Genomic DNA, 13,521 nt, shown 5'->3' on the forward strand with positions numbered 1-13,521 from the left:
GTGCCTGCAATTAGTGCAGGTTGGCATCCCACCAGACTCAAGGTTGACTCAGCCTTCCATCCTTCCCAGGTAGGTAAAATGAGGACCCAGATTGTTGGGGGCAATAAGCTGACTTTGTAATAATGCCGCTTGGGGTGTGTGTGTGAAAGCCCTAATAAGCAGGCATATACATAAAATGAAGGCTATTGCTAAGCACATTGGTTTGTGCTTAAACTGTAAGCCGCCCTGAGTCTTCGGAGAAGAGCGGGATATAAATGGGATTAAAATAAAAAATAAAAATAAATAAATAAACTAATGCAGCTCGCAGAGGGGTGGTTACAGGGACCATACTTGCCCCCCCCCAACTACCCACACTGCTGCACTCTGCATCAGCTGTAGCTTCCGAATGCTCTTCAAGGGTAGCCCAAAGTAGAGCACATTACAATAGTCCAGTCATGAGATGACTAGGGACTGAATGACTGAATTACTTGGTTCCAAGTGATGACTGTTAACTAGAGGAGGAGATTGTGCTTTGATACTATGTGTTCAGGGGAGGGGAATTCAGATTTTGGCTTAATGTCTTGGTTCCGACAGATGAAACTCTTCAAAGAACTTTGAGGCATTGTTTACCTTAAAGAATCTTTATTCAAGAAGCATAACTTTGGCACTTACATAGTCCAACCCAAAATCTGAATTCCTCTCCCCTGAGCACATAGTATCAAACCACAATCCCCTCCTCTAATTAACAGTCATAAATCACATTCTCTAATTAGTTTGAAATGCAGGCTTTCCCTCCAGTTCTCCAACCCGCCAATTCTTATCATCTCTTATTTCAATAACCTTGGTTCTCACACTAGGTTCAGTACTGTTATGTCTAGCTAAACTCCCATGCACATTCCTCCTCCTCCTTCTCCTCCCCCCTAGCATCATCTAATTGTAACTCTAAGAGTAAAACATAAGAAGGAAGATGGTTGCATCTCCATCTGTTGTCAAAGCAAAAACATCCGATGTTAGCAGCGTTGACACTGAGCTTGTTTAATATCAGTGGATGCCATTGTTGAATCAGCGGAACCCAGAGCACATCAACTCTACCACATCAAACTGGCCAATCAGATACAATGGGAGATGGGCCGTCCCTCAAGTAAACAAGGCCCTATGTCATGAAAGACTTTATAGGTAGCAACCAATACTTGAACTGCACTCAAAAGCAAGTCGCAATCAGTGCAGCTCATGCAGCAGAGGTTTTACATGGGCATATGGAAGAATGCCCATTACCTCTCATGCTGCTGCATTTTGATCCAGCTGGAAATTCCAGATGGTATTCAAGAGCAAGAACTTGTAGCATGCATTGCAGTAATCAAGCCATGAGGTGACCAGGGCAGGACGGACTGCCTGAAGGGACAGCGAATCCAGGAAGGTAAACAAAATAACTCTAGTGAAATCTTTACTTTTACTTACCATGTTATCTACATTATCACAGTTATCTAACTATGCTAGACTGAAACTGGACACACATATACAAAATTCATGAGCCCTGCCAGCAATTAGACAGTTACCAATTCTCTCTCCGCTCACGAAGGTTAAGTTATTGCCCACAGTTGCACAATTAAATAGAAACACGTATTTTAACACTTCCCAAATAAAAGTCTCATGACAGGCAAGAAGAAATCTACAAGGGTTTCTGAGGTGATTAAGGGAGGATAGAAACCTGACTCTAAAGCTTGCCAAGATATGTTTGCTTAAGAAAAAAATCTAATTACGATACACGTAAAGCAGATTTAATTAAATACAAAACAGATTTCACATGACAAGAAAAGATAACAGGGCAAGGATTAAACAACTATGCTAAAAAGTCGGCAAGCTTTTTTTTTGGCAGCTGGGGACCACATTAAATATATTTGGAAGGCAAAATGAGCAGGTTGATTCTACAAAATGAGCAAGGCCATGTAACGCACATAGTAATGGAGACTATGATTTTCACCATTCAAACGATCATGTTACAGACCTAAGGAGCTGTTTTTAAGTTCACATATTTTCTTCCTCTTCTCCTGTGAAGTCCTCACAACACATGAGATCAGATTCTGGTAATGGATCTGGAGAAACTTCCAAAACACACAGAATGAAACAAACAAGATAGAAATAGCAAGCAAAGTACACGTTGTGGAATTCTCTACCACTTTACCAGTAGTACCAGGGAACACATCCACATTTTCCTCTGTGCAACAAAATAATGTATTATATCTGTTTGTGTGTGCATTTGTGTACCAGAGCAGTCCAGTATTCTGGGCAATTTGGCTAGGAGAGAGATAGGAGACCTTAGCAAGGAGCAGTCAGCAACCTGATGAACTGCAGACCAACTGCTTTTACCATATCTCCACTACAGCTGTTAACCTGATCCAGACCACTTTTAAACTTTATTTTTTTCTTTTGTAAAATTGCCTCTGCACACAAAATTGTATCCATTCCATTATTTTCAGGTGAGTTGGGCAGATAGACAGATGGATTCTCAAACCTCTTTTAAAATATTCTTTCCAATATTCTACTGGGTTGGGAGGGGGAAAAGAACCAGAGGGATGGGTAACCCCTTCTACTTGATTAATCTCTATATCACAAGCAAATGCAAAATACCTCAAATTATGACCTTTTGTTAAGGTTACAGGCATCAAATACAAAAATTGCAATGAAATATATATAAAATGAATCTTCAAAAAGAATAGACACAGAAGAAACAATGTTCTTTAAATACGAGTTCCTTGCAATTAAACCTAGTTGGGTAAGACTAGCTATCAGTAAAGTTGATTAGAAAGAGACAGGGCAGAGAATATAAAATTCAGAATAAAGCACTGATGTAACCTGAGAGGTCAGCATTCTTACCAACAGATTGCAACTGAAAAAATTTAAGAAACAGAGAAGGAGTCCATGTTCCAGAGTCAGAGCTTCTCAAACCATCATTTGTGATCCTTGAAAACTCATTCCAAATTGTCCTCCAGAAACACTGCAGAGCAGAAGTCTAAGTTACTGAATCAGCCCTGAACTTGATTCCCCACTGACTCAACCTCAAAACTATTTTGACCAGAATCATTTTGTCAAGCTTGTTAATAAGGCCTAAAATGATTTTCATGATATCTTATTCTGCAACAACTAAGAGACAGGGTTATTATGAACAGGACTTGCAAGCCCAGCCAGAAAAAAACAAACCTACTGTATTTAAATTCAGCTTTGGGAGTACCACACCTTTCACCCCTGCTGTATAAATCAAAAGCTGCTTGTAGTGAGTGGTATGACTGGGTCTATATATTGAATAAGTAGGTGTGGGTCTCAAATCTCCTCTCCTCAAAACCATCTGGATTTTTATATCCTGGCCCTGCCTCCAGTATTGGGACAGCAATTTGGAAATCCCTGTTGCTACCACCTGTTGCCCCCCTCTGGGATGCCTTACTCTGAAAGTTCCCCAAATTCCAAAGTGTTTGAGGGGAACAAGATTCTTATATCTTGAAATTTCTTCCTGAAAATTAAAACTGGAGGGGGGGGGAGGAAGATTTCTATAACTCAGCCTCCTAGCTGGATAGGATGTTCCAAGAGGATTCACCTCTGCTTTGGGGGATAGACACTAACTCATGAAAGAGTAAATCGGGCTCCTCTTCAACTTCATAGAATAAAATGCAAGCTGTCAACATTAGTGCAGGTAAATGAATATTCTTCCCTTCGGACTGCAACTTAAAAGGAGAACCTTTTGCTTTAAATTATTATTATTATTTTTTCCTTTTATCTAGGAGAAGTAAGGGTTGGAGTATCAAATTCTCTGTGTGCATGCCAAAGTGGGTTTTATCCTCTGCTGAAATTTTGAAGTGTAGTCGAAATGAGGACATATGTATTCTATGTCAGAGCCTGCAGCTTGCACCACAGCATCATATTCTTCCATACACTCAAGTACTTAATGATTTATACTTTACCATGAGTCACCTACTAAGTAACATTGAATTTAAACAAAAAGCAGAAGACATTTTTCTATAAATGAAAAGGAAAATCTTCTGAAGAGCTTCCATTAGCATTCCGGTCAGTTACCTTAACGTTAGTTTTTCAATGGAAAACCTACAGTAGAAAAGCTGCTTGGATTATTTGAAACTTGAAGAAGCTTGATAATCCAAACAATACTATTTCGATTATACTGTTGACAAAGTTTACCATGTCTATTTTTCAGATTTGGAATATTTTAATTTGCTTTGAGGTTATGAGGTTATTTCTGAATATTGCTTGGAACCTGCATTTGTGGGAGAATGGACTATCCGGATGTCTTTTGGATATTTTTTTAAAAACTCACAATGTTACACCAATTTTGTCTCTGTAGCGGCTGCTAGTTTATTTCGATATACATTTCAATGTGCTGATTCCGCCCTTTGCTAAGAGCAATGATAAATGTCTCATATGGGTTTTTAAGTTATTTTTAATTGCTTCTACTTTTTTTGTTTATTTTCCACTGCAGATTTTGCCGAATGTTTTTCTGGTGTTTTTTTTTAAACAGTTTTAACATTTTCCGTTTTCCATTGAATGTCACTTGACAGATTTCTGTTCAAAATCTGACTCAGAAGCAGTCATAATAAAAACAAGACCTTGCTTGAATAATTAACCAGTTATCTTCAACTCCCCTTACTTTGTCCAAACGTATTCTACAACGCATCTGGCTATCTCAAATTTCCCTTACTTTTTGGAGCTATGTTCTACACTGTATCTAGAATGATGTAATAAAAGGGAAAGTCAACACAGATTGCTTTCTACACTATGACAATTCTTTTGCTGTAGTGATAGAAACCAGTCAAAAGTTTAAAAATATAGCTGATAGGATGGAAATGCAAAGCAGGGCATTTGTGTTATAAAATATGCACCTGGAGAAGGAGGGGGGGATTTCAGCAGGAACACTGTGGTTTCGTGGAGCAGAGGCAGCACATTCCAGAGAAAAGTTCAAATTAAGGGTCTGTGCAATCTTGAACTGGATAGGGGAGGGAGGAACAGCTTCAGGGTAACCATACCCTATAATCACTCAGAGTATATCTATTAGGTTATAAGATTATAGCTTTACTATAGTAAGATTCTGTACATGAGATATAAGCAAATAAAGAATTGAACTCGATTGGGTTTCACTGTGTCTTTTTTGGCCTGACAATTTGCTTCCTTCCCATAGCAATGTTAATATTTAAGATTACAATGTTTGCTTACAAACAGAAATAAAACAGACCTAAGGAAGTCTGGCCACTGATAAGTACATTTGAAAACAGTTCACCCGGTTACAATGTATCCAATCAGAACATGAATAAGCGTGAATGAAATAAAACTTAATTTAAGCCAAATGGGTATAAAGGTTATCAATTTGCATATTTTAGGGGGAAAAACTGGGTGGACCAGAACAGTGGCCCCCATCCTTTTGGCCACCAGGGACCGGTTCCGTGAAGAGAGGGTTTTCCACGGACCGGATGGGGACGTGGTTTCACGTGCTGCCTGCATCCCAAGGATGGGGTTTCGCTTCTTTGCACGGCCAGGTTTTTGGCATGTCACAGACCAGAGTCAGTCCATGGACTGGGGACTGGGGACGCCTGGACAAGAATAAATCACATAAACCTAAATCTCTAATGATAAGGTGAAACTGTCCAACTATAAAAGAATATGAAGGGACAGAGTTATAGTGATACTAAAAACTAAATATTTACTTGATTAAAATTCAATAAACAGATTAAATCTATTGGAAATAAGGGATATCCATTAAATGTCAACATTAGGCAACTATAACTGCCAGTGATGGATCAAAAAGAAAATGACACTATTTCTGTGGAAAATATTTCAACAGGCATGATATGCACAACAACAAAAAGAAACTGGGATACCAAAGTTGGAGAAATGGAAGATCTTAGAATGATGGGAATCTCTGGATTAGTAATGCCTTTAAAACAGTCATGTGTAGAAAGTTCTTGTTTCTTTTGAAAACCTAATTCAACCTACATAAATACAGACTGCGTAAAAATCAACAATTTGTGTTATTCTGATGTTGTCTAATAGGAAACGGAAGATGGAAAAGTACTATTTAATAACAGCAGGTGGGAAAAGCAAGGTCTTACACCAAATGCACAGGTATAAAATAGGTGGTTCCTGGCTAAATAGTAATTATGGTGACAGGGATGTAAGAGTCCTAGGGTCAACCATGTAAGTATCAGTCAGAAGTAGACTGCAGCTGCCAAAAAAGCCAATACAGTCCTGGGCTGCATCAACAGAGGGATAGTATCAAGACCTCATGAAGTTGTTCTGTACCAGCCTGCTACCGGCCCTGCAGAAAAGGCAGGGACAACCCCTTTTACAAGAAGGCAAGAGGCTGGAACTAAGCCTACCAAATTTATGGATACAAAAGCAAACAAGACACGAACCATGAAACAGGAGCTATTCAAGCGGTTGCCTTCAGCAAACCAGCCCTCCCACGCATTCCCCTTTTATACAGTTCAGGACGTGGCTTCTCTCTGCCTCCTTCCGAGGTGCCCCATTGCCTTCCTCTGTTTACTCCTGATTGACTGACTCCTGCGTCGTGCGTCCTTGAACAGGGCCAGCTGTGGGTCATCTTCATCCACGCTGTCAGGCTCACACAGCTGGGTCTGCGTCGTGACCAGGTGGGAGGGGCCTGGCTGAGGGCTCTCATCAGCAAGCTCTCCAACCCCCTCAGCAAGCTCTTCAACACCCCACTCCTCCTCTGAGTCATCCGACCCAACTGCCAAACCCACAGGCTGACCCTGAATCACAACAGAAGTGATAGTATCACTTTATAGTGGACTGGTAAGATCACATTTGAAATACTGCATCCAATTTTTGTCAACGTGATACCAAAAAAATAAATAAATGTTGAGACTCTAGAAAAAGGACAGAAGAGCCAACAAAGATAATAAGGAGACTGGAGGTTAAGGCATATTATGAATAGTTGAGGGATCAGGTTATGTCTAATCTAATGGAGACAAGGACCAGGAGTGACCTGATAGCACTCTTCAAATATTTGTGGGCTGCCACTGACAGAAAGAGGTCAGCCCCTTCTCTAAAGCACTTGAGGGCAGGATAAGATGTAACGGGTAGAAAATTATTAGAGAGATCCAACTTAGAATTAAGGAGAAAATTGCTGACAATGAGAACAATTAATTAATGGACTGGCTTTCCTCTGGAAGTTGGGGTGCTCCATCACTGGATGTTTACAAAAAAAAGTCTGCACAACCCATTTGTCTGAAATGGTATAGATCTCCTGTCGAGCAGAGGGTTGGACTAGAAGATCTCCAAGGTCCCTTCCAACCATTTTCTATTTTCTAATCAGTCAGTGCACTTCCAGGCACCTACTTTGAAAGTTAGTGAAGTACCATAATCAAAAATGCAGGTTAAATTTAGAAAATTAAGGAAATCAGGAGAGCCACCATGATACCAACATGGCAAAAGATGAAAAGATTCAAGTGATTTTCAGAATAAATTTATCATCACAGGGAGAGAAAGAGCAAGGATGAAAGCCTTAAGCAACACTGACATGAGGTAAGCAGATACACGATTCCACTAATCGAGCAAGGAAAGATCTCATTTGCAGGTATTTTCAAATGCAGGAATATAAGCAGATGATGAAAATGAAAAATATATATATTTCAAATAAGGTCAGAGCAATGTCAAAATTCACAGCTAGATAGAATCTGAAGAGTTATCACAGATGACATACTTGTCCACATCAGAGGATTGGTGATGAAGATAACAGAACGCACAGAGATGGCAAAATTTACTTGTTTGGTTACAGAAAGATCAGTAACTACGCTTATTAATGACTGGAAACTCTTAATGAAAAAAGAGAAAAATAAACTTGTAATTTATCAGTTTGAAGATTAGAAAGGGCTGCTTACGGAAAGTGCCAAAGAGAAATGCCAAATGAACAGGAAGTAAGTTGTTAATTGAAGAAGACTTAGAGCAGCTAGTAAAAGTGAAATGGAAAGAAAAAAGCCAGGACAATGGTAAATACCAAGATAGTGTCAACCTGCAAGCTTAGTGAACCTGGAGTGGACAATGAAGTGAAAGTGGTAAATAGTGATAGAATGCAAGAAGATAACAGACTAGAAGAGATAATACTTTGCAACACTGAGATAAATAGAAGTCATTTAGTCAGCTGGATCGGATCAAATAAATTATTGGAAGACCTTGGATAGTTATTACTGTACTCAGGGCAAGTCAAGAATGGTACACTGGCCTGGCATCCTTCTCACCATAACTGCTGAAAGCTCATAAGATATTTAATGGAACACCATAATATCGTAAGGCCTTATACAACAACATAAATATTTTTAGATTCTAGCCACTTTTAATATTTATGCAAATGGGGCTCTAATCACTAACCATAATAAAGATTGCTTTGTAGACACTATAATAATGTGACATGAACAACGTGGCCCCAGTTGGTATGATGTTGTTAAATGATACATAAACTGTAAATTACAAATATAATCTGCCTGGTACAAAACAGTCTTAAACCAAAAGTAAACAAACTGATTATCTTTTCTAGGAAACCAGCTGCTAATCAGAATGTTTTCTCATCACAACAGTGCAGAGCAATAAGAAGTAGAAATTTGGGGTAAAGCTTATACAAATTTTTAATACAGCAGTAAGGTTAAATTTGTTGGTAGCACAATATTGACTGATCCTTCAGAAATATATTTTATCCAATACAAGTTGGAAGCAGTGGAAGTCTTAATTCATATTCATGCAAAGCCTTCTGGTACAGTATGTCCTCAATCTGAAATTTGTGTGAGAGAGGAGTAAGTCAAATCATTTTCCTCTGTTCCTCCAATGGTGATTTTGAATCTCATGTTAGCTTTCACCACCCAACACAATCACAATCACCCAACACAATCACAACTTCTGAAAAGTTTTCCCGTTAAGTATGTCATAACCTCTGAAATGTTCATCTGGCTACCTTAAAAACAGGATGTAGCATTTAAATGTTAAACTGTTTAGGGTTCTTTTACCTCATAGGAAAGCTGCAGGCTGAATAGGACTTAAAACACAAATGAAGGCAAATTTAGGGCTGAAACAGCTCGACAGCTTTATTAAGAGTCAATTCCATCAGTGCTGTGCATAAGCTGATCCTACAAGATTTAGATGATCCTACCTGTGATTTTGTCAAAAAATTTAAATTCAAAAAATGGAATATTAGCAGATACAATTTCATCCTCCAAACTAGGGAGAGCCATGATTTTTAAATACAGCATTTTCCCTCTTTATAAATGAACTTTACTATGTACTTTGCATCATCCATTGGATTTTAAACCCATGTCAGCATAGCACCAACTTCTTTATTTTCAGTGAAGTACAAACTGAAGCAACTGAAATGCAAATATGACACATAAAATCAGACATGAAGAAACATTCAAATTTCCTTTCTCTATTTCCTTTTGAAATTACAAATCCTTTCCGGGAGGTAGACTTGGTTCCCTATGAAAGCACTACAAGGTCCCAGCTGAATCAGGAAATTAGCACCTACATTTTCCCAGGAAAAACAAGTATTATCTAGTCAAAGCAGCAGTTCATTGGGCAGGAAATTATGTATTTCAACAAGCACTGAAATGATTCTATTTATAAGAGAGAAATATGTAAGAGCTGCTCAACTTACAAATCTATATAAACAGAGGATCTGCATTACGCATGTTATATTATATGCATGTATATGTGTAAAGAAATATATTTATACTTCACATATACTGAAATGTACCTATATCATTTACTTTCATTGTCCCAGATCATATATCTATTATGTATGTGAAAGTTTAAAAGAAAGAAACGTATAAGGAAAGCATCAGCAGGCACTTACATGGTATGCTTAAAGAACATTTTATTTCTAAGCAAGATCATTGGATTCAAAAAAAGGTCCTAAAAATAATTTAGTTTGATTCTGGCTTAGCCAAATATGTGAAATATGGTTTAACATAATGAAACTCCTATGACTTGCACAGCAAAACATACTTAACATACTAACATAGCCACAAAGTGAGGCAGCAAATACACATTGTTAAGAATTAAAGGGGAACGCACAGCTTATCATTTCAAAGAGAGAGACTAATAAAATATTAGGCTATTGTTTAGGAAGAGGGGGCAACTCAAACCCACACCCCATACAACTTCAGTTTGCAGATTTTTCTTAAAAAAATATGTAGAGGGAAAAAAGCATTTGTCCCTTTAAGGACAGAATCTTATATAAATTATTTATGGACATTCTTCCTGACTAGTATTGGGCTACCTGGATGCTTTTAAGAGGACATAAATACAGCTGTGGAGTTGTTTTACCAAATAATATATAAGCTTAGGATACTCTCTAGAACAGGTATGTCAAACTGTTGGCCCACGGGCCAGATGCATCACGCCGAAAGCGCACCCTCCCCATTGCCGGCAATGGGGAAAAAGTCGCGATATGTCACGCCACGTCACGTGACGTCGCAAGTTTGACATGCCTGCTCTAGAACAACAGCAGGGGATATTCCTTGAAATAGAGAACATTCACAAGGCTCAAGTTGCAGTGTATGGTTAATATATCAGAAACACTACCCAATATATTGTTGAAATCAACAGCATTAACCAAATTTTAAAATAAACCTTCCACTTTTCTCATAAAGTTATATTGGTGTGATTCTATCAAAATACAAATAGTTATATTGGTTCATCTCAGAGACTAACTTGTTGGATTCAACTCAAGGGTTGTTCTGTTGCTATCTTGTTTTCATAAATCAGCTACGCAAATGCTACATAAAACTGGCACAATTCATCAAGTGGTAATCGTACAAGGGTAACCAGGCCCAGCTGATAAATAGGTCTGCTTGCGTGGCATATATATGAGGCTGGAAACTCGGATAGTTAACACTGCTAGTCTTCAACTTACAACAGTTCATTTATTGACCGTCTGAAGTTACAATGGCACTGACAAAAAGTAACTGACGACCAGTTTTCACCCTGACAACCATTGCAGCTTCCTCATAGTCACATGATCAAAATTCAGAGATGCTTGGCAACTGACTCATATTTATGACAGTTGCCATGTCCCGGGGTCAGGTTGATCCCCTTTTGCGACTGTCTGACGAGCAAAGTCAATGGGGAACCCAGATTCACTTAACAACCATATTGCTAACTTAACTCTAGTGATTCACTTAATCGCTGTGGGTCCAAATTCCTTAACTGCTGTCCTGATACGCAACAGAAATTTTGGGCGCAACAGAAATTTTGGGCTCAACTGTGGCCGTCAGGTTGAGGACTAGCTTTATAAAAAGGACACATAATTATATTAAATAATTCACTTAACAACCGCGTGGTCAGCTTCACAATTACAGGGGTTCGCTTAACAAAGGGGGGGGCAAGACAGGGTCGTAAAATTGGGGCCTTGACAATCGTCTCACTTAACAACCGAACATTTGGGGCTCCACTGTAGCCGTAAGCTGAGGACTGCCTGTGGAAGGTTCACCCCGGGTTTAGTGAGAATGCAAACATATCCCGTGTAAAGCCCTAGAGGGAACATTCGCTCTGGACTGCCTCTTCTGCCGAAATCATTCAGAGAGAGAGAGAGAGAAAGAGAGAGAGAGAGAGAGAGAGAGAGAGAGAGAGAGAGAGAGAGAGAGAGAGAGAGAGAGAATGAGAGAATGGATGGGAGCTGCAATTAAAGACCCTGAAATTGAAAAGGGAAAGCAAAACACAGCAGTAACAGAGAGACAGACCTGGGGGGAGAAGAGAGAGGGAGGATTTAACAGCCTGCACATTTTGAGGCTAGGAAGGGAGGGAGGGAGGGAGAGAAGGAAGAGGGGAGGGAGGGAGGAAGAAAAGGGTGAAGGGAGTGAGGGAGAGAAGGAAGAGGGGAGGAAGAAAGGAACAAAAGGAGGAAGGAAGGAAGGGGAGTGGAGGCAGGAAGGAAAGGAGTGAAGGGAGGGAGAGAAGGAAGAGGGGAGGGAGGGAGGAAGGAAAGAAAAGGAGGAAGGAAGAAGGGAAGTGGAGGGAGGGAGAGAGAGAAAGACAAGGGAAGTGAGGAAGAAAGGAAAAAAAGGAGGAAGGGAGGAAGGGGAGTGGAGGGAGGGAAGGAAAGGAGTGAAGGGAGGGAGAGAAGGAAGAGGGGAGGGAGGGAGAAAGGAAAGAAAAGGAGGAAGAAAGGAGAGTGGAGGGAGGGAGGAAGGAAGGAAAGGAAAGGAGTGAAGGGAGGGAAAGAGGGAGAGAAGGACGAGGGAAGGGAGGAAGGAAGGAAAAAAGGAGGAAGGAAGGAAAGGGGAGTGGAGGGACGGAGGAAGGAAGGAAAGAAGGGAAGGGAGGGAGAGAGGGAAGAGGGGAGGGAGGGAGGAAGGAAAGAAAAGGAGGAAGGAAGAAGGGGAGTGGAGGGAGGGAGAGAAAGACAAGGGAAGTGAGGAAGAAAGGAAAAAAAGGAGGAAGGGGAGTGGAGGGAGGGAGGAAGGAAAGGAGTGAAGGGAGGAAGGAAAGGAAAGGAGGAAGGAAGGAAAGGAGGGAAGAAGGGAGGGAGGGAGAAAGGGAAGCGAGGGAAGAAGGGGAGGGAAAGGAAAGGAAAAGAAGCAGCGCTCCTCGCGACTCCTTTCCCTTTCCCGTGTCCAGCAGGCCTCGGCCGCGCGCAAGGCCCGAGCCCCGGCCCAGCCACCGTCCACCCCGGAGGGCCTCGCTCACCACTTGGTACCGACTGACGGGCTGCTGCTGCTGTTCCTCCATGCCGGCAGCGGAGGGGGGGGGGAAGGGGGGCGCGTCGGGTCTGGCCGCCTCAGCGCTCGCCTCCTCCTTCAGCTCCGGGCCTGTTTCGCTCCTCCCGGCCTCGTCTTTCTCTGGCTGCCTGGCTCCGGCGGTGAGGCTAGCTCCTCCCCTGAAGGCCGCCGCCGCCGTTGCCGCCGCCTCCTCCTCCTCCTCCTCCTTCTCCTTCTCGGGGGAACCTGGGCGCTCGCTTCCCCGGCTGGCCGCCTCAGGAGGAGGAGGAGACGGCGGCAGCAGCAGCGAGCGAGGCGGGCTGGGAGGCGAAGAGGCGGCTTGAGGGCTGAGAGGGGTTGAGGCGTTGAATGGAGGGAAAGAGAGGCGGCCTTTTTCATTCGCCTCCTCTTCTTTCACGGCCCTGGCCGCGTCCACACGACTCTTTCCTCCTCCTGGGCCAGGGGTCGGCAACCTCGGCTCTTTTATGACTCGTGGACTTCAACTCCCAGAATTCCTGAGCCAGCATAGCTGGCTCAGGAATTCTGGGAGTTGAAGTCCACGAGTCATAAAAGAGCCGAGGTTGCCGACCCCTGTGACCTGGACAATCCCGGAGAAGAGGAAATGCAGGTCGGCCCCACTGCAGTCTCTGGAATTGGGGGAAAAGGGTCTGAACGTCTATGGAGATTCTCAGTCACGGTTGTCCCAAAGGTGCTTTTTTTCAGGGGGCAACTGGCCTTTTCTTTGTGTTTTTTTTCCCTTGAAGACGTTTCGCTTCTCAGCCAAGAAGCTTGCTCAGCTTACAAATTATTAAATAAATAAACCGCCCTGAGTCCTATGGGA

General features: G+C 41.5%; 1 protein-coding gene across 2 annotated transcripts in view; it reads right to left on the reverse strand.

The window, feature by feature from the left end:
* Positions 1 to 13,100, reverse strand: part of NDFIP2 (Nedd4 family interacting protein 2) — a 46,574-nt gene extending 33,474 nt beyond the window's left edge. For both annotated transcript variants that reach the window (XM_083362736.1, XM_083362735.1), the window contains exon 1: positions 12,670 to 13,100. In XM_083362736.1, the coding sequence (XP_083218862.1) occupies positions 12,670 to 12,711 (42 nt within the window). In that variant the 5' untranslated portion in view covers positions 12,712 to 13,100. The remainder of the gene's footprint in view (positions 1 to 12,669) is intronic.
* Positions 13,101 to 13,521: the final 421 nt, after the last annotated feature.

The sequence above is a fragment of the Vipera ursinii genome (genome assembly GCF_947247035.1).
Source record: "Vipera ursinii genome assembly, chromosome: 4".
In the NCBI taxonomy this organism is placed as follows: domain Eukaryota; kingdom Metazoa; phylum Chordata; class Lepidosauria; order Squamata; family Viperidae; genus Vipera; species Vipera ursinii.